The sequence below is a fragment of the Nannospalax galili genome, unplaced genomic scaffold (assembly GCF_000622305.1).
Source record: "Nannospalax galili isolate Female #2095 unplaced genomic scaffold, S.galili_v1.0 scaffold538, whole genome shotgun sequence".
In the NCBI taxonomy this organism is placed as follows: domain Eukaryota; kingdom Metazoa; phylum Chordata; class Mammalia; order Rodentia; family Spalacidae; genus Nannospalax; species Nannospalax galili.
Genome location: NW_008343842.1, coordinates 4683420 through 4708235, shown reverse-complemented (window position 1 = coordinate 4708235; position 24816 = coordinate 4683420). Strand labels below are relative to the sequence as shown.

The 24816-nt window shown below is 54.6% G+C and overlaps 1 protein-coding gene across 6 annotated transcripts in view; it reads right to left on the bottom strand.

Annotated features, from left to right (window-relative positions):
* The window catches only part of Grm4 (glutamate metabotropic receptor 4), a 95193-nt gene that overhangs the window by 23938 nt on the left and 46439 nt on the right, over nucleotides 1-24816 (bottom strand). For all 6 annotated transcript variants that reach the window (XM_008840140.1, XM_008840141.1, XM_008840145.1 and 3 more), the window contains exons 4-6: nucleotides 5769-5904; nucleotides 2630-2784; nucleotides 618-758 (exon numbers count right to left, since the gene is read on the bottom strand). In XM_008840140.1, the coding sequence (XP_008838362.1) occupies nucleotides 618-758; nucleotides 2630-2784; nucleotides 5769-5904 (432 nt within the window). The remainder of the gene's footprint in view (nucleotides 1-617; nucleotides 759-2629; nucleotides 2785-5768; nucleotides 5905-24816) is intronic.

Sequence of the window (24816 nt, the reverse complement as noted above, 5' to 3'; positions counted from 1 at the left end):
GAGGCTGATGGCTCCTCTGGTGAGACCCTGGAATCCCTTCCCCCATCAGCTCTCCTGGTCGATCTCCGAGGGGGCACAGTGGGTTGTGCGACCCTCCCACTCTCAGCTCTCAGGGGCTGCTCTGGGCTGCACCCCAAACTGACTGTAGCCCCGCCCCTTCAGCCCTACCAACTCCGGTCTCAGGCCCAGCCCATTTGTATACCCCCAGGTGCAAGGGGGACTGCTGTCTCTGAGTACTAGCTGGCAGGCCTCTCTGGCAAGGCTCTTGGCTCTACCACGTTTGGCTGGAGAAACGGGTGGAAACCAGGCTTGGCACTAGCACCTAGCCCCACCTCCCTCTTGGGCCCCACTCCCATGCCGGACCCCTTGCCCCACAGGCCCCGCCCCCACTGGCCAAGCCTCCCACTGGCCACGCCTCATAGGCGTGTCTCTCTCTCTCTCTCTCTCTCTCACACACACACACACACACACTCACACTCACACACACACACGCGCGCACACTCTCACACTCTCACACACTCACACTCACACACACACGCGCGCACACTCACACTCTCACACACACACACTCACACACACACACACACACACAGGCCAACACCCGGGCGCATGCTCACTGGTGCACTTCTTGATGTGGCTTCCCTTCTTGAGTGCGTGCCGGCTCAGCTTGCAGTGGAAGTTGTCCTCCCAGAACTCAGCAAACCAGATGTTGCGCCGGTTGTTGTCCAGCGTCCGGCTGGAGAAGTAGCGGTCGAAACCTGGCAGGGAGCTAGGACGTCAGGGCCTCGTGCCCTGCTCTTCCCACACGCACCCAGACTTGGAGATGACCCAAGCCAGGGAGGGAAGGAACATCCTTTGATCCTGGGCCCAGCAAAAACAAAATGAGGAGCATTCCCACGCCATGCAAAATGAAAAGAGCTGGGTTAAGTCCCAAGGCAGAAAGAAGTATAACCCAGGGCCACTGCCTTTATGGCTGAGACACCCTCAGTGGCTCAGGTCCAGCCTGGGCACAGTGGAAAAGGAGATGTGGCCAGAGAAGGCAGGGGTCACCTCTAGCACACTGTACAACCTAGATCTTACTGGTCAAGTCGAGACACTTGCTCCACAACCCTCAGCAACTGTCAGGCTCTCTTCCCACCCAGGCACCCTTGCCCCAGGCCCGCACTAACAGGGCAATCCCTCTCCCTCTTCCCAGAGCTCTTCTGTGGCTCTCCCAGTCCGGGGAAGGGTTCAAGTGGAAGCCAGGGGACTGTTCAAGCTGCAAGGACAAGGTGACACGGAGGGGTGGGGATGAAGTCCATCCTAATGCGGGGATTCTCAGCCTCAGCACTGATGTTTCCAGCTGGGTACTTCTTTCTTGGGGGTGCCTCTAGGGTGTTGAGGAGCATCCCTGGTCTCCACCCACTAGACTCTAGAAGCATCACCCCCTAACTGTGACAACTAAACGTTTCTTCAGACAAGAACCAGTGTCCTCAGTGTCACAAAGAGAAAGGGTACTTAAGTCCTGGGTTCAAATCCTGCCTCTGTCCTGGCTGCAGGACGGGTGACTCAAGGGCCAAGCTTCTGGAAGTTTAAATGAGGCCCCTGGGAGGGGCCAGCATCTGCTCTAGAGGCAGCCAGTGGTGACAGTTATTCTGTGCTCATTAGGCTGAGCGGGTATGGAAACTTCCACTGCTTGTGCTGGCTGGGCCTCGGGGTGAAGAAAGGATACTCAGTGTGACCTTGGGCAAGTGATGAAAAGTGTGATGGAGGGGCTGACACCTGCGGTTCTTTCCAGCCCCGTCAACTCAACATACACCAAACAGAGGGCGGGGAAAAAAGAAGGCCCTGGAAGCCACTTCCCTCTGATGAGACTGCGGGTCCCTGCCAAGTCGGGCCATTACCACGACACTGACATCATACCTCACACCCTGCAAGACTCTGGCCAGAGTGATTTGCTCCTGCCCCAAGGCGATTGTGGCCTTTACCCCAAAGGAAGGGATGTAGGACAGAGGAAAGGTTGCAGGGCAGGGAGGAAGGGAGGCAGGGCAGGGAGGAAAGGATGCAGGGCAGGGAGGAAGGGAGGCAGGGCAGGGAGGAAGGGAGGCAGGGCAGGGAGGAAGGGATGCAGGACAGGGAGGGATGCAGGGCAGGAAGGGATGCAGGGCAGGGAGGAAAGGATGCAGGGCAGGGAGGAAGGGAGGCAGGGCAGGGAGGAAGGGGAGGCAGGGCAGGGAGGAAGGGAGGCAGGGCAGGGCAGGACAACTGAACCCTAGCCATTGGTCCTGAGCCTGCCATACCCAAACACACTGTCCCTTCAGGGCTTACCTGCCCTGCCTCTCACCCCCTCTCTGGCAAAGGCCTCTCCAAGTAGAGATGGTCCCAGATGGGAGAGACTGGGGTTGGACTGGTAAGACTCTTTTCGTGACAATGTGCCACGCACCTCCTATAACTCAAATCATCAGAGAAGCAAAGTCCTACTGACACCAGAGACCTCTGCATGCAAGAGGCTGTGGACCAGGGAAAGGCAAGACCAGATGGGGGCAGACAGGGAGAGAAGACAGAAGGGGAAGAAGGACAGTACCAGTGGTATGGGATGATGTAACAGTGGAGGGCATGGAGTCCCCCCATCTCCACCTGCCAGGCCTACCTCGCACAGACATCCTCTTGGGGAGTATCGTAACAGCGCCCTCAGCCACCTCCTCCAGGCGCAGGACAGGGGCGCTCTTGGAGCCCCAGCTGTCAGAACCCATCCAGAAGAAGTGGCCTGTCTGGTTGGCCCTGCGTGCGGCCTCCAGCACCCGCCTGTGGGGACATAGAAGCCCAGCCCTGGCATGTATGACCACTCAGCCGTTCCCATACCTCATGCATGTGCCCCGGGCTGTACCTGGACCCTCCATCAAACTCCTTCAGCCCAGGACCCATGGCTGCCCCAACTACACACACACACACACACACACACACACACACACACACACACACACACACACGGCCCTATCACAGCCCATCCCCAGGCTATTCCTGAGTCCCTCATCCCCGACCCATGGCCCACAGCTGCCTCCACGCCAGGTCCCCGAGGCTATGGCTTCTCCACTCTAACCTATATCTGCCCACAAGTCCACAGCTACCACTCTCTCCTAGGCCCGTCCTCCTAGGCCCACATCTGTCCCTGTAAAGACTTCTCTCATGTCTCCCCACATCCATGCCTGCCTGACTTGGGTCCCAAATGACACCTGCCCAGCTTCTGTCTTCTTAGAGGCATACTCTCCTGACACTACACCATCCATACCAAAGCCATCCTCAAATACATACACACAGAACCTACCCATCCACCCACTACTGAGCCAGAAGTCAGGCCCTCCCTCAGCTGCTCCAGAGCAGAGCAGGATCCCCAAAGCTTGCCTCACCTCCAGGTAGGGGCCTTGATCAAAGCAAAAAGGCTGAGGCCATCGTAGGGCTGAGGAGCCCACAGGGCACTCCACGGGCCTTGAGCTGGGTGACCCTCAAGTCCAGGTCTTATTAGGGGAGAAGAGGGGAAGAGGAAGTACTCTCTTTACCCAATTCCCCTTAGAGAGGTCCTGGAGCCAAGAGGAGTCAGTAATTTGCATGTTGGAGACAGACTCCAGGAACTCCAGAAACAGCCCTTGCCCTTCCTGGTGAGGACCAGGGTGCAGGTTCAGGGCCCGCAGCAGTGCCAGGCCTGAGCAAGCAGCAGCCTTGGGGCAGTAACTGGACTTCTCTAGAAAGTATGATCTCTAGGCCACAGCCTACCTCTAAGCCTGTCCACATCACCCTGGCCCCAACCCCTTGGTGGGTCACCACCTACCTCAGGCCACCCCTAATGACAGATGGGGCAGCAGAGGGAACCACAGCCATAGCTCTGGGGTTTTTTTTGGGGGGGTTGGTTTTTTGTTTTTATATTTTATTTATTACTTTTATTTTATGTGTATGAGTGTATTGCCTGCATGTATGTGAGCACACCCGTGTCGTGCAATGTCGCAGAAGTCAGAAGAGGGCTTTGGATTCCCCTGGAACTGGAGTTAAGGAAGTTCGTAGCCACCATGTGGGTGCTGGGAAACAAACCCAGGTCCTCTGCAAAAGCAGTGAGTGCTCTTAACCACTGAGCCATTTCTCCAGCCCCACAGCTCTGTTTTTTAAATTTATTATTTTTGTTTTTAATTTGTGTATATGTATGTATTGCCTGCATGTATGTAAGTGCACCCATGTCATGTATCGCCCACAGAGGTCAGAAGATGGCGTCAGATCCCCTGGAGCAGGAGTTACAGACAGTTGTTAGCCACCATGTGGGTGCTGGGATTCGAACCCAGGTCCTCTGCAAGAGCAGTCAGTGCTCTTAACCACTGAGCCTTGGCTCCAGCCCTGCCTCAGTTCTAGTAATGCTGCCTGCATCCATGAGACAGGGAAGATCAGAACTCCCATCCCCACACCCAGCCAGTCACCTGTGTTTATTTTTATCTCACTTGGCTTCTGAAAACACAAGCGGATTTCCAGAAATTGCCTGCCTCCCACGGGGCTGAGGTCCTGCCTCCCACCAGAGATGGGGGACTTGGACCTTCATCCTTCCATCTAACAAGAGGTCCATCTGAACTAAGGTACCCCACAGAAGAACGGGCCCAAAGTGGGATGCATAGCTGGGTGTGGAGCTCGATCTAGGGGTGTGAGGCAGGAGCTGGGTGTGGCTCAGAGAGGCCTATAGCCACCAATGTCAGTACCCCATGAGCACCTCGGGGGAGGGTCTGCATCTAAGGAACCTATGTGCCTTAAGGGGCTTGACTGCCTCTGTATAGCCTGGAGGGGACACCCTGTTAGAGTGGGTCCTTCCTCCTCTGACCTTACAGGAACTCCACAGTATTCCTGGGATTTATCTATGTTACTGTAACTCATGACTCCATGGTGGGATCAGAGAAAGGGTTAAAAGAAAGGGAAGTAGGGCCAGCGCTGGCCTTGGCAGGGGGGTAAAATGGCGAACCAGGCCCATAAAGAGCTCGTGAGCTTACGACCCATGACCCCTAACAGGAGTTGAGGGACACAGAGATGCTGGCAGGGTCCCCATGGTCTGTGCATACAGAGCCACCAGTCTGAGACACAGGGAGGAACCAGCCTGCCACAGTGGGAACATGCCCAAACCCTATGCCCTGAGCTTACCAATGAACAAAGGGAGGGACTGAGTGGTGGCCAGGAGTTACTGGGTACCCATGTCATGCCAGGTCCTGCTCTAAGGACCCTAAGCCCCTTCCTGTATTCAGTGCTTTAACACCGCTAGGCAGGCATTGTTTTATTTTGTTTTGTTGTTTTGTTTTGAGCAGCAAAGAGGCCCAGAGAGGCTAAGAAACTTGGCTGTAGGGCTGGAGGGGTGGCTCAGCAGTTAGGAGCACTGGCTGCTCTTGCAGAGGACCCAGGTTTGGTTCCCAGCACCCACATGGCAGCCAACAACCATCCATAACTCCATCTCCAGAGGATCCAACACCCTCTCCTGGACTCTGTACACACAGGGTACACTTACATACATGTAGGCAAGTTGAAGAAGAAACTTGGGTATGGCTCCAAGTCCACAAGCTAGCCCCTCCCCTAAAATGTCCTGCTTGCCACTGCCGGCTGGTGGAATAGATGTAGGAGACAGAGGAGGGAAAGAGAGCCATTAAAGTAGCCTGGCTCCAGCCTGGGGTGGTCACCTCACTCTGGCTTACTGACCCCTTCCCCTCCCCACCTCTCTGGATAACTTGCCAAAGAAGGCCTACCTGGGCTACCGTCTGTTGCCACCACCCTACCTGATGTCATCCTCGTTGGCAAAGATGATGATAGCCCTGGCATTGGATGTCTCTAATAGGCGTTTGATGATCTTGTCAAACTCGCCAGTCTTGGGCTCCCGAGGAATCTTCACTGATTGGGCAATGCACACGCCTCCTGCAAAAAGACACCCTGTCCGTCAGCCTGGGTGGCCAGTGTGGTCTGAGCTTCCCACTGGCCCTTCCAACATGTCTGAGTAGATTGTGACCAGGATCCCCAGCTTGACCCCCAGTCTCCCATGTCCTGGTCACAGTCACACTAGTCACATTGGCTCCGCTTACCAGCCTATCATGCCTCAGTTTCCCTAGATGGAAGTGAGAGGTTAGCAAGAGTCAGACTACCTGAGTTGAAATCTTGACTCTACTAGTTACTTCTGGGTAACCTTAGGACTATCTCTGAACCTCCCTGTGCTTCAAACATATCACTTATAAAGTTGAGATAATCAGGTGATCTAGTTCACTGGATTGTTATGGAATCAGTGCATCGGCGTGAAAAAAGCCGTTGTCTAGTGCACAGTGGTGCCTTGAGGCACTAGCTATTTTACTGGCATCACCTCAAAAGTTTCTTTGGAGGATTACATCTGAGAATGGCCACCCCGGCCACTGGAGTCCTTACCCACATGTCCACACAGCTCCCCAGGCTCCAGTCCCCGAGGCCCTGCCTACCAAGGCCTTGAGGGAGGGTTGCAGGTGTGGCTGCCTGAGAGGCCTGGGCAGAAGAAACAGTGTCCTGAGATGCACCCCAGCTTTGTGGACAGCAGACACCCAGAGAGCAGGTTGAACTCTGCCGGTTCCCAGCCACAGCTGCAACCATGACAATCAGGGCAGCGCCTGCACAAGGTAGTTGGTAACTTTCATGTATTTGTAGGCTACCCGCTCTGCTATGGAGAGCAGCTGTGGAGAACGTGGCATCCATTACCCACTGCCTGGGGCAGATGAGGAAGCTGGCCCTGCCTGGCCCTGCTGAGTGACTGGGGGCCCCAGACAATAAGACCCAACAGGCCCCTGGTGAGGGTGGGGCTCCATCAATGGAAAAGCACGTGGGGTAAACCTCCAGGAAGCCAGCCCCTTGGAACCTCTGTCCTCCTGCAGGGCTCTCCCTGGACCCAGCCCTGTCCCAAGAATCACCGCTAGATCCCAGCTGCTACCCCCAGCTCCCCTGGGCTTCCACCTGGTCCCTCTGCACAGAACTAATACCCACAGGCACTTCCATGGAGGAGCCTGGGCTGTGAAAGGCTGATAGTGCCAGGGACGGCAACCACACTGAGGGTAGGGAGATGACAGCTCCAGGAGGTTGCACCTTAAGGGGACATGGAGTGTGAGAGGGCAGGAGGTGGTCAGCCAGAGGGCACCCACAGTGGCAAAGGGTGGCCACTTTGGGCCAAGACACACATGTGTATGCACACACACATGCAGATCATGGGGTTTCCCCTAAGATACATAGGAAGTTCCAAATACCAAACAGAGAAAGGCCTCCAAGAGCTCATGGCCAGGGGAGCTGGGCCGGGGTCTCCGGTCACCTCTCCCAGCTCTGGGCCATAGAAGGAGCCTGGGAACTGGCTGCTGCCCTCGCTGGCTGGCCATATACTCGCCGTGGTGGTGCTCAGCTCCCAGCCAACCCCTCCATATGGCTCCACTCCAGTGAGAAAGTGGGCCAGTGGCAATATGTCTTTCTCCCATCTGGGGAGGCAGATGGACAAGAGGAAGAGCTTGGGCAGAGGGGACAGGCACCTGGCTCCAAGAGGAAGTGAGAAGAGGGAGAGGAGTTCATCCAGGGACGCAAGTGCTAGGTTGTCACACTCCTGTGTGCTGTCCCACAGGGCACAGATGCTTGCCACATGCTGGTGAGACATTTAGGTGACAATGGCTCAGTGAGAGGAAATGTGAACCCTATGGTCTGAGGAGGGTGTGATATTTATGGAGCACCCCACATAGAGTAAATGTCACCATCTGAGGTCACCATCAGCACCTCTCACAGAGGTCAAGTGGCTGCCCCAGGTCACAAAGCTAGTCAGGTGCAGAGCCAAAATTTAAACTCAGACCACCTGACAGCTGGGCCACCTGCAGTCCATTATGTGGGGAAGGGGTTGGCTGTGGAGTTGGCGGGGAGGGGCTAGGGAACAGGAGTGTAGGCACACCTGGGCATGGCCTGGAGTAAAAGTCCACTGTGTCACTGCATCTTGAGAAAGCAAGTGCCCACAGTGCCATGGCTTCACTGCCCACAGTCAACATGGCTGTAAGGGAGTGGGGACAGAGGGCTGGCTCATGGGGACTCTCCTGGGGGTCTTGGCTCCTGGCAATGGCACAGCCTCTGCCTTTCTTCTTTCCTGGTTCCCTGTCATAGCCAGAGAAGACTGGAGTGGCCCCTGAAGCCCAGCACTGAGTACCCACCCCCTGCCTGGTCCTGGCTGGTCCTGTCCATGAGTCCTCACTCGATACCTCAGGGCAGGTGCTAATATTTCAACCTAATAAACATGGAAACTGAGGCTCAGAGCTGACAAACACCCTAACAAAGATCACATGGCCAGAAAGTGGGGCTGCAGTCCACTGAGTGCCCAGAACCTCGCTCAGACAGAGACCCTCTCCTGCAGGCCTCCTCTACAGCTACCTGGGAGTGAAGGGTGAGACCCAAGTCCACACCAGGAGAACAGAGGGATTGAGGCCAGAGAGAAGCTGTGCCCTGCTCAGGGGCACACAGCAGCTAGGGCAAGCCTCTTCTGAATGCCACTCCGATCACTACCTGGGGTCTTCCAGAATCCAGATGTCCTCTGACTGCCCAGGGCAGGAGCCTCCCGCCCCCTGCTGCTCAGGCTCCTCCCCAGCAGAACACGCTGGAGGGCCACTCAGCAGTCGCTCACAAAGCTGCCAGTATTGCTGCCTCCAAGCCAGCACTTCCCCTTCCACACTTGTCCCTAGGGAGGCTCCAGCATGTGGGTCTGGATGCACAAGATGGGGCTAAAGCAGTGTTTGAGGCTGTAATAAAAATCAGAGGGGCATAGTGGAACGCAGCTTTAATCCCAGCACTCGGGAGGCAGAGGCAGGCAGCTCTCTGGGAGATGGAAGCTAACCTAGTCTACATAGTGAGTTACAGTCCAGCCGGGGCTGCAGGGAGATCTTGTCTCAAAACAAACAAACATAAAAGAAGTTTTTAGAAGGCTGGAGAGATGACTCAATGATTAAAAGCACTGGCTGCTCTTCCAGAGGTCCCAAGTTCAGTTCCCAACACCCAGATGTCAGCTAACAACCATCTGTAACTCCAGTTCCAGGGGATCCGACGGCCTCTTCTGACCTCCTCGGACATTACACTGACCTCCTCAGGCATTACACAGCACGGGTGCACTTACACACATGCAGGCAATACACTCATACACATAAAATAAATTAATAAAATACTTAAAAATAAAAAAGAACCTGAATCATAAACAAATCACAGCTTACAAATGTTTGCTAAAGCTCACCACAGAGACCAGGCTACAGAAAACTTAATTTTCCCCCTGGGGTGCTGAGCATCAAACTCAGACCTCAGCCATTCTAAGCAAGAGTTCTGTCACTGAGCCACAGCCCACAGTGCTGGACAAATTTTTATTTTTTTTATTTTTGTTTATGGTAGTGCTGGTGTGCGAGCGTGTGTGTGTGTGTGTGTGTGTGTGTGTGTGTGTGTATTAATGCATGTGTGTTGGGTATGCACACCCATGCATAGGCCAGAGGAGGGCATCAGGTATCTTTCTCTGTCTGCCTGCCTATTCCCTTGCGATAGGGTCTCTCACTGAACCTGAAGTTTGCAGTTTAGGCCAGACCAGTTGGCAGTTGAGCCATCAGAATCCACTTGTCTCTGCCCTCCACTGCTGGGATCACAGGCACATATACCTATGCCTGGCTTTTATGTGGATGCTGGGGATTTGAACTCGGGTCCCTATGCTTGGCTCAGCAAGTACTCTTACCCATTGAGCCATCTTCCTAACCCCTACAGACAGAAGTTTTAGAAACATGACAGCAAGGACACATCAGTCCTCCTGGTGCATCACCTGAGGAAGGCCTCACGGGGTGCACCTGAACCCCTCCGCTCATCTGTCTGTAAAGAGGACACACAGCACCGCCTGCCCAGTAACATCTACTGCATGTAGGGGGCTGCCTGTACAGGATGTCCCTCTGCCCTCAGCCCTCTGGCTCCCAAAGTCCTCTCTTTGCTGGGGACTGAGGATACTCTGTCTGCCCCTCCCCCAGGTCACAGGTTGCCTTGGAGGCCACCAGCAACCTTTTGTGGCTTCCAGATGCTCTTTGTGAACTCTGAGCCCTCTCCATCTGCGGCCTGGTGATCATTCCCAGTGTCCTCTGGGCAGGGCTGTTGTCCCTGTGTCAATGGCTGCTGTCCGGGCTGTGTGCCCCTGAGGTCACTCAATCCTCATTTCTGTCCCTGTCTTTTGAAAAGTGTCCTCCTCAGGTAATGCCATAGATGAGTCCTTAAGAGATGCAATAAACCTGAACTGACTCACACCTGTCATGCAGGTACTTTAGAGACTGAGGGAAGAGGACTGCCAGGAGTTTGAGGCCAGCTTGGGCTACACGGTGAGTTCCTGGCCAGACTGGGGTACATAGTGAGTTCTAGGCAAACCTGGGCTATAGAGTGAGACCTTGTCTCAAAATAATAAAAACAAAACAACAAAAAGAAACACTAACATGCAGGATGATCCCTCAAGAGCTCACAGCTGGGGAAGTTGAGCCAAAAGAGAGAGGCTTCCACCTGGGTGGAGGGGACCCAGGCCAGCTCTAACACGCTGAGGCAGTACAGGCTGGAACATGGTTCAGCACATCTTCAGGGCAAGCCAAGGCCCCTCTCACACATCCTCCCAAGCACTCCCTCTCCTTTCCCTTCGGCACACCAGCATCTGCCCAGACTCTCCCTAAGGAAGAGGGGTGCTGGGCCACAGTGACCAGGTGGGGCCACTCTGAACTCTGCCCTGACTTTTCTCTCGCTGTTCCCACCTTGCCTGGGACCAGGAATTGATAGCAGTGTAACTCACAAATCCCACCTTCCAGTGTTAAAACAAGTTCATTTTTCTGTCCTGCCCAAGCCTCTCCTGGGCTGTCTGGACTTGGTTAATACGCAAGGTGGCTTGGCACTTCCCTTTAGCCCAAGGCAGAAGGGACCCTTGGACCCCATCAGGCTGAGTACTTTCTGTGCCCCTAAGACCCTCCCCACTCCACCTGTCTCAACAGATCCAGCCACCAGGCTTCAGAGCCCCTCAGACCCTCTGCCATCAAGGCACTTCCAGTGTAAGATATGCCCAGCCTTGTGTGTGGCCCCAGGAGGCAGAAGAGGCCCCCACAGCAAGAGTATGCCTTTGGCCCCATCTCCTTGCTTTCAGGGCAGGATCAGGGGTTCCCTGAGCTCACAGCTATGTCCTTGAGGTTTGGGAGCCTCTCCCTCCTCCCCACAGTTTCCTCAAACTCCTCATTCTCATCACTTGACATGATTGACATGAGGCCTACCTGCCCAGGATCCAGCACAAGGCTTGGGTCCTCCGGGAAGGAGCCGAGCCACAATGCACAGGCATCAACTCTTAGGTCCCATCTGCTCACCCCAACATCAGCGGCCCTGCTGCTCTTTCCACTGGACAGCACTATGGTCATGGAGCTCCAGGTGAGGGAAGACCAAAATGCCCCTGTGGAGCTCAGAGCATCCTTCTGTCTCTGCCTTCAGCCGCACAAGGCCCAGCAGGGTCGGGTTTTTCACAAGCCAGCAGACAGGAACTCCTCTCCTCCCTGCCTTATCCCTTTTTGAAAAATGCTTATGTAAAAACAGAGGAAAAAAAATAAGGAAAAGACCAACCCCAGGAAGTCAAGTGGAAAACGTACATTGCAGTAGAACGTGGGAATGTGGTAGGCTGCAGTCGGGGGAGGGGGGGGACACAACTCACAGCCCATGGGGCAAGGAGGGGTTCCCCAGGTCATACCAGCCTCCCAGCAGACAGTACAGCAGGCAGGAGGGAACAGGGGGACACACACACCCCACTTTCTCTCACCCTCCTTTCCTTCCTACCCTAAAAGCAAGGTTGTCGCCAACCCCAGCCACAAACCTGCTCTCAGAAAAGGGACAAGAAACAGTCGCTCAGAGAAGTGAGTGGCAAACAGGGTGGTCATGGGGCTGGGGCCCAACAGTGTTTGGGGTTGGGGAACTTTAGGGCCCTAGCAATCACCCCTTCCCTGAGACTGCTCTGGGGTCGGGGTGTGGGAAGGGTTGGACTGGGGTCCACCTGGGTCTGAGACTGTAGAGAGCCCCATGTCTGGCCCCAGACTACCCCAGTGGCTCTGTACTGTGCACATATATGCACATACGTGTGTGTGTGACACTTGAGTCACCTACTCAGGTCTGTATCCTCGCCTCACACAGGCCTCCCAGGATCGGCCCATCTGACCACATCTGCCCTCCCCAACAGGTCTTTGGGCAGGAGCACCCCAGTGACACACACAGATATTGGGCACCCCCTCAGTGCCTGGCCTCTGCTCCATGCTGAGCCCCAGGGTACCACATAGCCCATAACCAGAGCAAAGCTGGTCCTTGGGGAGTGCACGTGAGCCCTGACCACACTTAGAATTTCATACCCTCAGGGGCATCTCTTTTACTTTATTTATTTTAATATTTTATTTATTATTTTATGTGTATGAGTGCATTGCCTGCATGTGTGTAAGTGCAATGCCTGCGGAGGTCAGAAGAGGGTGTCAGATCCCCTCAACTGGAGTTACAGATGGTTGCTAGCTGCCACGTAGCTGCTGGGAATCGAACCTTGAGTCTTCTACAAGAGCAGCCAGTGCTCTTAACCACTGAGCTATCTCTCCAGCCCCTATTTCATTTATTATTGTTGCTAGGGGATGCCCATGCCACAGCACGCCTGTGGAGGTATGAAGACAGCTTTCAGGAGTCAGTTCTCTCCTTCACCTTATACAGGTTCTGAGGAATGACCAGGCTTGGGCAACAAGCACTTTTACCACTCAGCCAACCTGCCGGTCCACTGTGGGCATCTCTCAATCCTGCCTGCTGCCCCTGTTCATTTTTCCTACCTGACTCTATTCCCCTGCAGTGAGAGCTGGGAGAAGAGGTGAGCAGAAAACGAGCCAACAACGAAACAGCATGCAGGCAGGTTAACTGGCCTGTCCCAAAGGCCAGTATAAAGACAGCTGGGCCAGGGAGGGACATGAGGTATACCATCGCCCTCCTTGAAACAGGTGATTTCAGCACGTGGCAGGCAGAGAGCCCACTGGGGGGAGATGTGTCAGGTCCTAGGAATGCTTAGGTGCCATGGGGCAAAGGGTGGCTTCTGTCCCCTCAGTGTTTCAGTGCACCCCAGTGGGCTCAGTTTTGTGCACAGTGAGGACTCTGCCTATGTTCCATGCCCACTTGTGTCCATCCTGAGGCTAAGGAAGGGGAGCCAGACACACTGCTTCCTGGCTGAGGCTCTGAATGCCAGGTCTCCAGTCTGTCAAACAAGAAAGGACTTCAACTCTCCCTGGTAGGGATAGTGGAAGGTCAAGTGTAAGTGTTTGCGAAGGCCTGATGCTGCCCCCTATGGCCACCACTTCTGGGGAGCAGGCAAGGCCTAATGTTGGGGGGGCAGAGGCTAAGAGGGATCTTATCATTCAGTGAGATCAGGACCCAACACTGCTGAGGTGTACAGCTCTGCAGACCAGGGACCTGGGCTCAGTGACAGCTGTCCCAGTTTCAGGGTCCTGGGCAGATCCTGGGCCACAGTCCAAAAACCCAGGGGCTAACCAAGGCAGTGCCAGCATCCTCTCTGAAGGCCCTTAGTGCCAATCACCAGCCCCACTACCATATACACACACACACACACACACACACACACACACCAGGACTTCACAGAACCGAGCAGCTGGTACATGGGTACAGTTCTCCCTCCCCAAAGAAGAGCCCCCAATGTCTCACACAGCCACTACCACAAGGATCTGTGCAGGACCACACACCCTACACAGCCACACCCCATCCAATCCACAGTCACTTCCACTTATGCAAGAATCACACTACAACACAAGTGCAGGCACGCTGCCCACTGCCACCATCACAGCGTCTGCACGCCACACAGCTGTGCATCCTACAAGAGTAAGGTCAAATCCATACAGCCACATAGCTGTGCTCATCATGGTGGGCACCCAAGCATAGAACCACCATGTCATATATACACCACACACAGGCACAGACAGCATGTGATCACACCACACCACACAGACACACGTCCCTAGCCAACCCTGGCCAGGTCCCTCCCTCTTAGAGCTCCCAGTTTCCCATGATCACCCTCTGTGCACACCCCCTCAGGCCTGCCTCCTTCCTCAAGAAAGTCCCCTTATTGAGTGTCCCATCTTACACCAGGCACCATGCGGCCCCACATTCTCCAGGGTCTGCCAGAATCTGGAGGGGTCATGGCAGCTCCTGGAGTCTGGGTACCCCCTTTACAGGGCTCAGCCTGCCCCTGACAGTGGTTTCCAGACAGGGAATGAGGCTGGGTCACTGCACAGCACTCCAAGAACTGAGGCAAAGACCACACCTCCACTGTCTCCTCCCTCACTCAAAACCTGGTTCCTATGCTCCAGGGCCAGGGAGGACACATGAGCCTCAGTGTAAGCCCTGCTGTCCCTGGCCAGGCTGCAGTGGGGCTTAGAGCTGCATTATTCATGGTGTCGGCTCTCAAGAGGGAATCCACTGAGTGATTGCCCTAATATCTTAACACAAACGCATTTAGGCAAAACACCTTGAAGCAAGGAAGGTGAACAAAATGGAAAAGCAACGTGCTGAAGGGGGGTAGTGGTGGGAGGGGACCAACAGGACAGAGCACATGCAGAGGACTGGGGGGACCCTACCCAGCCCCTCCTACATCCACCTCTGCAGTATGACTGTCCACTGACAGCGGAAACCCTCCTGTTCCCCACATCACTGCAGAGAGAGCTGGAGCCCCCCAGGGCCCCCCACACTCACAGCCACAGCCACTAAGTGAAGTTCTGGGTCTCCTGCCCAGCTTAGTCGTCCAGCTGTGGACTGGGAACGGACCCGCAGCAATAAAGGCCCTCAATCTGGCCAACCTGAGCCACATCCAAGGAAGTCCCTTCCTTCCTTCGCATCGTCCCTGTCTCCCAGTGGACACTTGGATTAAGGACCCTTCAGCCCCGCCTTCTGCTTCTCAGGCCCCTCCTGCCTCTTCTTCCTCAGCCTCCCACCCTCAAGGAACCCTTGCTGGCCTCGTCCCATTCCAGGAAGCACCCTTCCCCTTGCCAAGCCCACCCAGCCTCGGGGTCTGATCCCTCCACCTTTTCCTTTGAGAACCTCCCAGTTCTCTCCTGCAGTGGCCCTGTCCCACCCCTCTGCTCTTCTCTTAGGACGCAGGCCTGTGTATTTACCTCAGCCTTGTGCTCAGTAAAGTCTGCTTCAGGGAGAGGGCTGAGCCAGGCAGCCAGCTCAGTTCCCAGCTCTGCCACTTCTTAGCTGTGTCTTTGAACAAGATACTTAGCCTCTTTGGATTTTCTTCTACAACAAAGTGTCTAAAATGGGGGGCTGGAGAGATGGCTCAGTGGTTAAGAGCACTGGCTGTTCTTGCAGAGGACCCAGGTTCAATTCCCAGCACCCACATGGTGGCTAACAACCGTCCGTAACTCCAGTTCCAGGGGATCTGATGGCCTCTTCAGACCTTTGTGGGCATTGCACAACTTGGGGACTTACACACATGCAGGCAATATATTCATATACAGAAAATAAAATTAATAAATAAAATTTTTTTTTTAAAAAAAAGGATGAGCAAGCAGATACAGGTAAGGGGCATAGACCAGTCTCTGACACTGACACTCAGCAAGCGTTTGCAATCGTCCTGAGCTCAACATCCCTCAGCATAAGCCCCTCAAGAGATGTCCCCCCCCAAAGGAGCTCAATCGATGCTGGTTTGACAGATCCTGACATCCAATTACGGTCTAGGAGAGGAGAAGCGCCAGCGGGTTGGTGTTGATCCTGGTTGAGGCTCAGGGCACCCTTGGCCAGCTCCATTCCCAGTAGGAGCACCAGAGCAACCATCAGGCAGGATGGAGCCGCTGGGTTAGGGGCCTCCAGCGGCGAGCCTGTGGTTTGGCCAGAGAGGAGTGGGGCAGTTACAGGCTAGGATAAAATATTTAGAAGCCCACATTCCCAGGAAGTGGAAACTGACAAGCAAAATGAAATGTTGAGATGTAATTACGCAGGCAGGCCGAGCATGTCTCGCCGCTGGCACTGGCAGCTCAGCCCCCAGCCTGCCACACCAGCCACTAGTAACAAGGTCCTCAGGGACCCTCCTAGCAAGCCCCGCCCCCTCTGTAAGTCAGGCAGGGGAGGGGTAGGGACAGTTGAGCCATAGAACCAGGGGCCTGGGGCAAGCCCTGCATGGATGTAACAGGGTCAGCTTCCTCAGTTGGAAAGCAGAACCACTGACCCTTGCCTGAAACGGGGTACAGTCAGCCGGCTTTGGTGGGTGGAGGCCAAGGGCAACACCTGCCCAAAGGAAAGGAAACTGGTCTGACTCAGCATAGCAGGCGAGGCTACCAGGAACCCCAAGCAGCTGGTCCATCAAAATTGCCCTAGGCTCCTACAGCTGTTGGGAAGGGCTTGGTGCTCCCCTTGATGGGAGGGGAGAGATGTGCTGGCAGGAAGGGAGGGGAGGCACAGCCTTAGTCCTGGAGGAGTTGTGGTGGTGGTGGGGTTGTCCTTCCTGAATACCCAACTTGGAAGCAGTAGGTAGGATCTGCTAGCTTTCCTCCTTTGGAGTGGGACAACTTCCTAATGTGGGACTGTCACATGCTGTGGCACAGGGGCATCCTGGGAATCTCTGCATGAAGTATCAGTAGAGACCCAAGCTGTGATAATCTCACACCTCTAAGAGCCTCCAGGGGCAGGGTGGGACTGCTCAGCATGGAGAGTGACTTGTTTGTTTTTTTGAGACAGGGTCTCCCTGTAGCTCCAGCTGGTCTGGAGCTCACTATGTAGACCAGGCTGGCCTAGATCTCACAGAGATCCACCTGGGATTAAAGGCATACTCCACCACTCCCTACTAGAGAGTGGCTGTTTTTTGGTTTTGGGTTTTTTGGGTTTTTTTTTTTTTTTTTTTTTTTTGTCTTTTTGAAGTAGGGTCTCCCTGTAGCCCCAGCTGTCCTGGGACTCACTATGTAGACCAGGCTGGCCTTGAATTCAGAGATCTGCCTGCCTCTGCCTCCTGAGTGCTGGGACTACAGGCATGCACCACCATGCCCAGCTCAAAGTGGCTGTTTTTTAAGGATTTGATTTGTAATTATGTGTGTGTGTATGTATGTATGTATATATGTATGTATGGTAGTATGTGTGTGAATGCAGTGCCAGCTGTGGCCAGAAGAGGGCAGTGGATCCCTTGGAGCTGAGTTACAAGCAATTGTGAGCTGGCTAACATGGGTGCTGGGAACTGAACCCGGGTCCTCTACAAGAGCAGCACATGCTCTTTACTGAACTACCTCTCCAGCCCCAAGAGGTATTTTCCTGTTCTAAAATATTTTATTGTTTTTATTTCGTGTGTATGAGTGTACTGCCTGCATGTGTGTAACTGCACCCACCCATGTCGTACAATGCCACACAGAGGTCAGAAGAGGGCATTCAGTCCCCTGGAACTGGAGTTATGAATGGTTGTTAGCCATTATGTGGGAGCTGGGAACTGAACCCGGGTCCTCTGCAAGAGCTGTGCTCTTAACCGCTGTTTTCTGATCTAAACCAGAGCCCAAAGGGGGGGCCTTGATTTGTCCCAGGCTGACCAGCATGAGCCCTGGATGCACACCCACTGCTTGGGCCTCTTAGCAGGCTGGTTAAGGAGCTCAGATACCTCAGGAAGATTTAGCTTTGCCTGGCATCAGCCAGCTAACCATTGAAGTCCCAATCCCTGTGCACTCTTCCGTTGACCCTATCCCCATGGACCATGTGACCCCTACCAGCTGACGTCTACAACACTCCAGCCCCCTCATATCACTCCCCTCCCTCAGGCCTAAGCCAAGACTCCAAAGTCCCCTCCAGAGGCCCTGCGGAATCAACCCAGCACCCCCAAAACTCCCTCCCACTGCCCCTCATCCACAAAGAGAACAGTCAAGAACCCTGCACTGCAGCTCACATCATCTCTGAAGTGCACGTGGATGCTCAGGAAGAAAAACAGCTCAGAGAGCAAGCTCAGCTCATTGGTTGTCAGCTGGACTAAGGTTGGACCACGGGCGAGAAGGCGCCCTCCATCCCCAGCTCCTGTCCCCTGCCTTCCCATGATGGGAAGATGCCTTCCTCATTCCCTGCCTGTCCTCCAGCACCCCCTCCCTCCCTCCCTTCTACCTCATTGTCTCCCTCATGACCACCTAGCATTCCTAATATTTATTTGACAGCTAATATTCCCTTGTATTACCTTACTGACCCCTCCCAATCAGCTCACATCCTGGGTTTTGTGACCATTTCACAGATAAGGAAACTGAATCCACCTGTGAGCCAGAGCCTGTCTGGGCTGCCTCTGCCTGTACTGTCTCTGCCCTCATTCCTCCCCTGCCCCGCTTTCTCTCCTCCCACCCCGTTTCCATCTTTTAGGTGACCAGTAGACTGTCCTATCCCATCCCCACCCCGCCGAATCTGTGTCTTGGGCCAAGCTGAAAGTTCTCTGGAGGTGGCAGAGGCCACTGAGCCTCCCGCAGCCCTGCCCATCCCCTGCCTGTCACTCTGTCCTCCTGCCTTCCACACCCAAGGCCTCCCTTGGGTCCTCAGACATCGTTAGCTTCCTTCTGGCTCATTAAAAAGGAGAATCTGCATAGAATAACCACACGATCATCCCATCTACAGAAAAACAGAGCTAGATACAACATAGTTTGTCAGAGAGGATGGAAGCTCAGAAGGAAGAGGACCCTGGCCCCAGGAGGCCAAGTGCTCACCCTAGGGGGTACCCAGAGGCAGCCCTGCACCCTCCAGCCCTCACTGGGCTTCAATGATGCTGATTTGTCTGTTTTAAATCATTCTAACAACCAGCAAAGACTAGAATTACCTCCACCTTTATTTCTTTTTTGGTCTTTTTGAGACAGGGTTTTCCCTGTAGCAGCAGCTGGCCTTGAACTTGCTAGACCAGGCTGGCCTGGAACTCACAGAGATCTGCCTGGTTTTGCCTCTGGAGTGCTGGGATAAAAGCCACGTGCCACCACACCAGACTGAATTATCTCCACTTTACAAAGAAACCAAAATCCCAAAAGGACCAATGGCCTGTCCATGTAGGCAAAGCCTCCCGGCAAGTCCCGGCCACATGCGCTGCCTCAGCACTGGTTTACTTCACCTGCTGCTGGCAAGAATGTGGCCTGAGTCCCTCTCAGAGGCATGGAGACTGCCCAAACCCTCCAGGACACACCCAACCCTGGGTCCAGGATATCCTGAAGGAAGCTCTTTCCTGTTCTGGCCTCCCCATCCTGCAACCACAGCTCCACCAGTCATGCGTAGAGATTGTTGGAGACAACCACTTCAGGCCTCTCATCTCAGCTTCCTAGCTGCAGGCAGACCTGACTGGTCACAGCGATGCTCAGGAATAAATGTGTTTGGATAAGAAAGAAATTGGTAACAAAGTGGAGGGGAAGGGGCCTGCACTTCACAGATGCTGGGGTCAGCGTCTGTGGACTGGCTGGATACAGACTGTTTGAGGCAGGCTGGAGCCAACAGCCCCTGCTACCCAGAGCAGCCCAGGAATTGCCCAGCTTGGAGGCAGGTGCCACTCTCCGTGGTGCTGAAGTCTGGAGCACTGAGCTTGCAAGCCTGGAACCCTGTCCTCTGTCCACACGAACCCAGGACCACATTTGTGGGCTCGTGACCCAAAATACAACCCAACCTGGCTCCTCTCACTACCTGCACCCTCAGTCCAAGCCCTCACCTCTAAAAAATTCTGCGTGTGTGTGTGTGTGTGTGTGTGTGTGTGTGTGTGTGTTTATGGGGTGTATACAGGTGCACACATCCAAATGCTAGAAAAGAACATCAGGTCCTACCCTATCACTCGACACCTTAGTCTCTTGAGTCAGGATCTTTCACTGAACCTGCAGCTAGGCCTTCGACCAGCAAGCCCCGGCAATCTCTTGTCCCACTTCCCCACAACCCCTAGTGCTGAGGTTACAGGCTCACACTACCACACTTGGCTTTTTATGTGGATTCTGAGGATTTGAACTCAGGTCTTCATGCTTATGTAGCAAGTGCTCTTACCCACTGAGCCATCTCAACAGTGCCCAAACCCTCATCTCATAAAGGCCTTCTCAGAGCCCAGGCCCACAGTCTAGTCCCTACAGAACAATCGAGTAAGTCCACTACCCAAGAGTCCCTTCACATCCCCTGTGTGCACAGCCCTCAATGGCTCTGTCACATTCCAGCAAAGCCAGCACTCCCAGTGGCCCAAGAGGCCTGCCAGGGGAGGTGCCCAAAGATGGCCGCCCTTGCCTGAGACAGCTCCCCCTGCCTGCCCTCTACCTACGCACACTAGATTCCTCATGGCAGTGTGTACCGACTCTTTGGAAATATATTAATAAGGCTGCACTGACTTATGACCTAAGCCTCTTATGACCTCTCCCCATTGTGAACCTCATGAAGCCAGGGGTCTGCATCTACTTAGACCAGTGAGTGTGCCCAGCATCCTGGTTTGATGCTTGGGCCCCAGAAGGTGTTCAGTAATCCATATTCCACAGATGAATTAGTGCAGGGGCCAGGAAGAAAGTGCTAAGGTGTAGAAGAAAGGTGCCCCACTGCCCTGAAGTGTAGAAGGGTCCCCAATGCCCTCTCTATCTGCAGGGTCCCCAGGGAGTGCTGCATGACCTTCAGTCCCAAAGAGAGCCTCCCATCTATGTCTCTATCTCTGTGTCTCTCTCTCCTCTGTCTCTCTGTCTCTCTGTCTCTCTGTCTCTCTCTCTCTCTCTCTCTCTCTCTCTCTCTCTCTCACACACACACACACACACACACACACACACACACACACAAAGTTTCCACCAGGGGACCAGGTGGCCAGGGGACCACCATAATGCCCGGCCTCCGAGCAGTGAAGCAAGATGGAAATGCTAAGGGTCATGAAGAGCTCCCCCAGAGGAGCCCTGAGATCCCCTGCCCCGGCACCTCTACATCATTGAAGAAGTAAGGCTCAGAGAACATTTACCAGCCCAGGCTCACACAGTCAGTTACAGCCAAGTCTAGAACACAGCTATCCAACGTCACCACTCCCATTAGACAAAAATAGAAACTGAGGCCTCAAGTTCAAGGTAGCACACCTCAGGGATTTGAATCCAGCCTCCCACCCCAGCACTTGGGCTCTGAAACACCCAGAAAGACTGGGTTCCCAAGGCCAAATCCGTGAAGGGGCTTCAGTGGGCAAAAAAGAATTCTTTGAACTTTAAGATCTTCAAGCATGCTCCTGAGTGGCCAGGTGTGGGTGCATGGCTTCCCGTGGAGGGTGCAAGGCAGGAAATTCAGAGTAGGCCAGCCCAGCCCCTATCTTCCGCTTTGTACCCTGAAGTTCAAAGGCCTTCGGAAACAGAGCCCCTATAGGCCAGGCACACACATCAGATACCAGCCAGCGAGAACCAGGAAAAGTGGCCGCACAAACCTGAAAGGTGTCAACACCCTGCTACGGGCCAGGGAGGCTGAGAAATCAGAGCCGACAGGCGAAGTCCCTGGGGCAAGCCGTGAAAGCATGGGGGTTTCTCTTCATCACATGGGATTGACCTGGCCATCACTAGCACTCACATTAATGCCAACACCTTGCCAATCCCCAGTCCAGAGAAGACACCAGCTAGGGCATGGTGAGTCTCTCACCTCCACAAGGGCACCCAGGCCAGTCCGATGGCAGAGTATCAGGCCCCAGATGGAATGGAAAACATGCTGGGTCTGAGGCTCAGGGCAGCCAGGATTGTAGGGGCCAGCAGTGTGGCAGGGCACCCTCCCCTCCTGCATTCTCCCCAAAGGGCACAGTGGCCTAAATGACCAGCTACCTCCCCATGGGGCAGACAGCTGGTAGGGAGGTCCAGGGGACTCCCCCAGGAACTGCTGAAGCCCCAACAGGCAGAAACTACAAGTTAAAGCTACCACAGTTTCCTCTAGTCTTCCACAAGCCCTGCGTGAACTACCTCACACAACACCTTCTAGGCTTCACCCCCAAGTACCTGGCATGATCCTTCAGGAACCTAAAGAAGGCACCCCGATGCACCCCTCTGGGCACCCACTCCTATAGCCTTGGGGTCCCTTCCCCAGCACCCCTCAGAGAGGCAGGCCTAAGTCTTAAGCTAGTGTCTGTAGATAGTTAAGCAGTATGACAATAAGTGCTTATGTGAAGGATGCTTGGGGCCCCACGCCTGCCACAGAGAGAGAAGGCACCCAGCAGGCAGTGACCTGCAGGAGGGAAGAGCTGGCCACCTGTCACTCCACAAACGTTGATGAATGCCACTGGGCAGAGGTGGCTAAGTCCCACTTCCCCACCAAGGTGAGCAAACCTGTCTGAATGAGGCAGAAGGGGCAGTCTGCAGGGAAGGGAGCCCCCGCAGTGGGCCATGAGAGGCAGGTAGGTACCCTGGAGCTTAAGCAGGTTGGGCTGGTGTGGGTTAACATCTTCCCTCAGGAATGCCCAGCAGACTGGACCCAAAATCCATCTCCCAGCCCCTCTCTCACAGGGTTCCCGCACAACGTTGCTAGCACTTGGCAGGGGCCCCTCGCTGGGTCCCGTAGCCGGCTCTGTCCTGCCTCCAGACCCTCTCTGCTTGCCACCTGCCTGCTCTTGCCTCCTTAGCCAATCAGCACTCCTCTGGACCTTGGACTGTTGTCCTGCCAAGCTGACCCTGAGCATGACCCGGAGGATATCACTTCTCTTCCATAGACCTGTCATCACACCCCTAGGGAGGAGGACTCCAGTCAGCCCCTCTGCACATGTGGCCCTGCAGACTGCACCCACTCTTCCTGGGTCCCAGGAAAAGGCTCTGAAGGCAGTGACCATGGCCTGTATCCCCTCATACACAGAGCTGGCACTTACCAGTTGTGAAATAAAATGCCCTCGTCCTCCTCCTCCCTCTCAGGCAGGTCTCAGGATGAAGAGCCAATTCACCCCATGTTTCAGACAGAACCCCTGATGCAGCAGCTGTAGGCTCACATCCCTGCCTTCTGTCTCCAGGAGAGGATTTCTGTAAACCTCCATTCTGCATCAAAGGGTGACAGACCTAACAGTTTTGTCACCTGAATTCCAGATGGTCATGCAGAGGTGGCTGGCACAGGCTGGGCTCCATCAAGGGCCATTGGATCACCCCAAGCACGAGTGAACAGGTGAGGGCGCCTGTCCCAGCTCCTCCAGTCTGGCTGTACAGCCTTGGGAAAGCCACTTGCCCTCTCTGATCTCTTTCTCTTTGAAAAGTCAAAACCGTGCTCCTCTGAAGGACCAGAGCCCTGTCCAGGGTAGAGGCCTGCCCTACTCCCCACCTCTGTGAGAATCCTCAGCCAGTGACCAGACACACCAATCTCCTTCCCCCTCTCTCTTCTTCTCCCCTCAAGCCTCCCATGGCCTCCCAGCTGACTTATCCTTCAGAGGATGAATCAATACAATAACGGCCACAAACATCTTTAATCTTTCTTGAGGATTAGGCTACAAGGTGCTGCGGCCTCTTTCTCCCAGCACTCAATTCTGCTTTCAATTTGGCCAGCTGGGGCAGCTCTCTTCCTTTCTTTTTACCCACCAAATCAAATTCCATTTAACGGCAGAGTAGGACAGGGACTCAGCAGCCGGTGGGTACAGGTGACGACAGGAAGATGGAAGGTCGAGGTGGGCAGCCGGACCTCAGAGGCATAGGACAGTGTGGCCAGCGAACTTGTGAGGGACAGAGGGACCAAGAGGGGAGCCGGCTGAGGAACTGGTTTTCTTGCTTTTCTAGACTTCCAGATCTTTTTGTTGTTAGCTGTTGTTTTTGAGAGTCTCCCTGTAGCCCCAGCTAGCCTGAAACCCACTGTGTAGATGAGGTTGGCCTCAAACTCACAGAAATCCCTCTGCCTCCCAAGTACTGTGATTAAAGGTGTATCCCATCATGCCCAGTCCAGGTCCTTCTTAAATATCTTCAATAACTGGTTCTCCCTACTTCCCAACACCTGACTAGACACGAAAGAAATTCAGTCTTGCCTTCAGCTGAACACAAGGCTGGTCCCAAGCCCACCCAGCCTCTCCTGTGCCTGCAGGCCACGTGCAGGAGCTGGTGTGTGCCCCTCACATCCCAGCTGGCCTACATGGATCCCAGCAACAGGACAGCATGGACAGAAGACACAGTAGAAAAGGATATGGAACTAGTTGAAGCCACTTGCCCTGGAGCCTGAGGTTGAAACCTCACCCCTCTTGTCTGATAGGGTCTAAGGTTCTAGGTGGCTCCTCTGAGCCTCAGCCCCTCCTGTAAAAGGTGATGCCTCTACATAGAACAAGGGCCACCTGGATAGCAGGTGCAGCATATAGGCTGTGTGAGTACTGGGGGGACGTCTCCAGGTTCCCCCAGGGTAGGGACTGAACACTATGGCTCTGGTCCCTCTACCTTCCACTGCCTAGCACCTTGGTCCTGTGTCCCATGCAGGACAGAATTTGTGTCTTCAACAAAAATTCAGCATGCTTTTCCAGGGCAGGAGTCACCCTTGGGAGGATGGGCACCCGCAGTACCATGTGTCATCCCAGCAAAGGAGAGAAGGATTCCTGGGAGGGGGATTGTGGCTCCCAGGCTCTGACTCTTGTCTCCCAGGGTCCCAGCATTCCATCCATCAGCCCCCTGCAGAACACTGGGAGTCTGCCTGGTCAAGGCCTCCCACTCTCAAGGGCTACAGAGTGGAGGAGGCCCCAGCAGTCATCCACCAACACCACCCCACTTCCTGCCGCCCCTGTGCTGGGCTATGACGCCTAGGCAGCTTCCCTGTACAATTAAAGGGGCTTATTGGAGACTTATAGCAGGATTATGCCTGCAGGGCATCACCACCGCCAAACTCCGGACACTCTGCGGT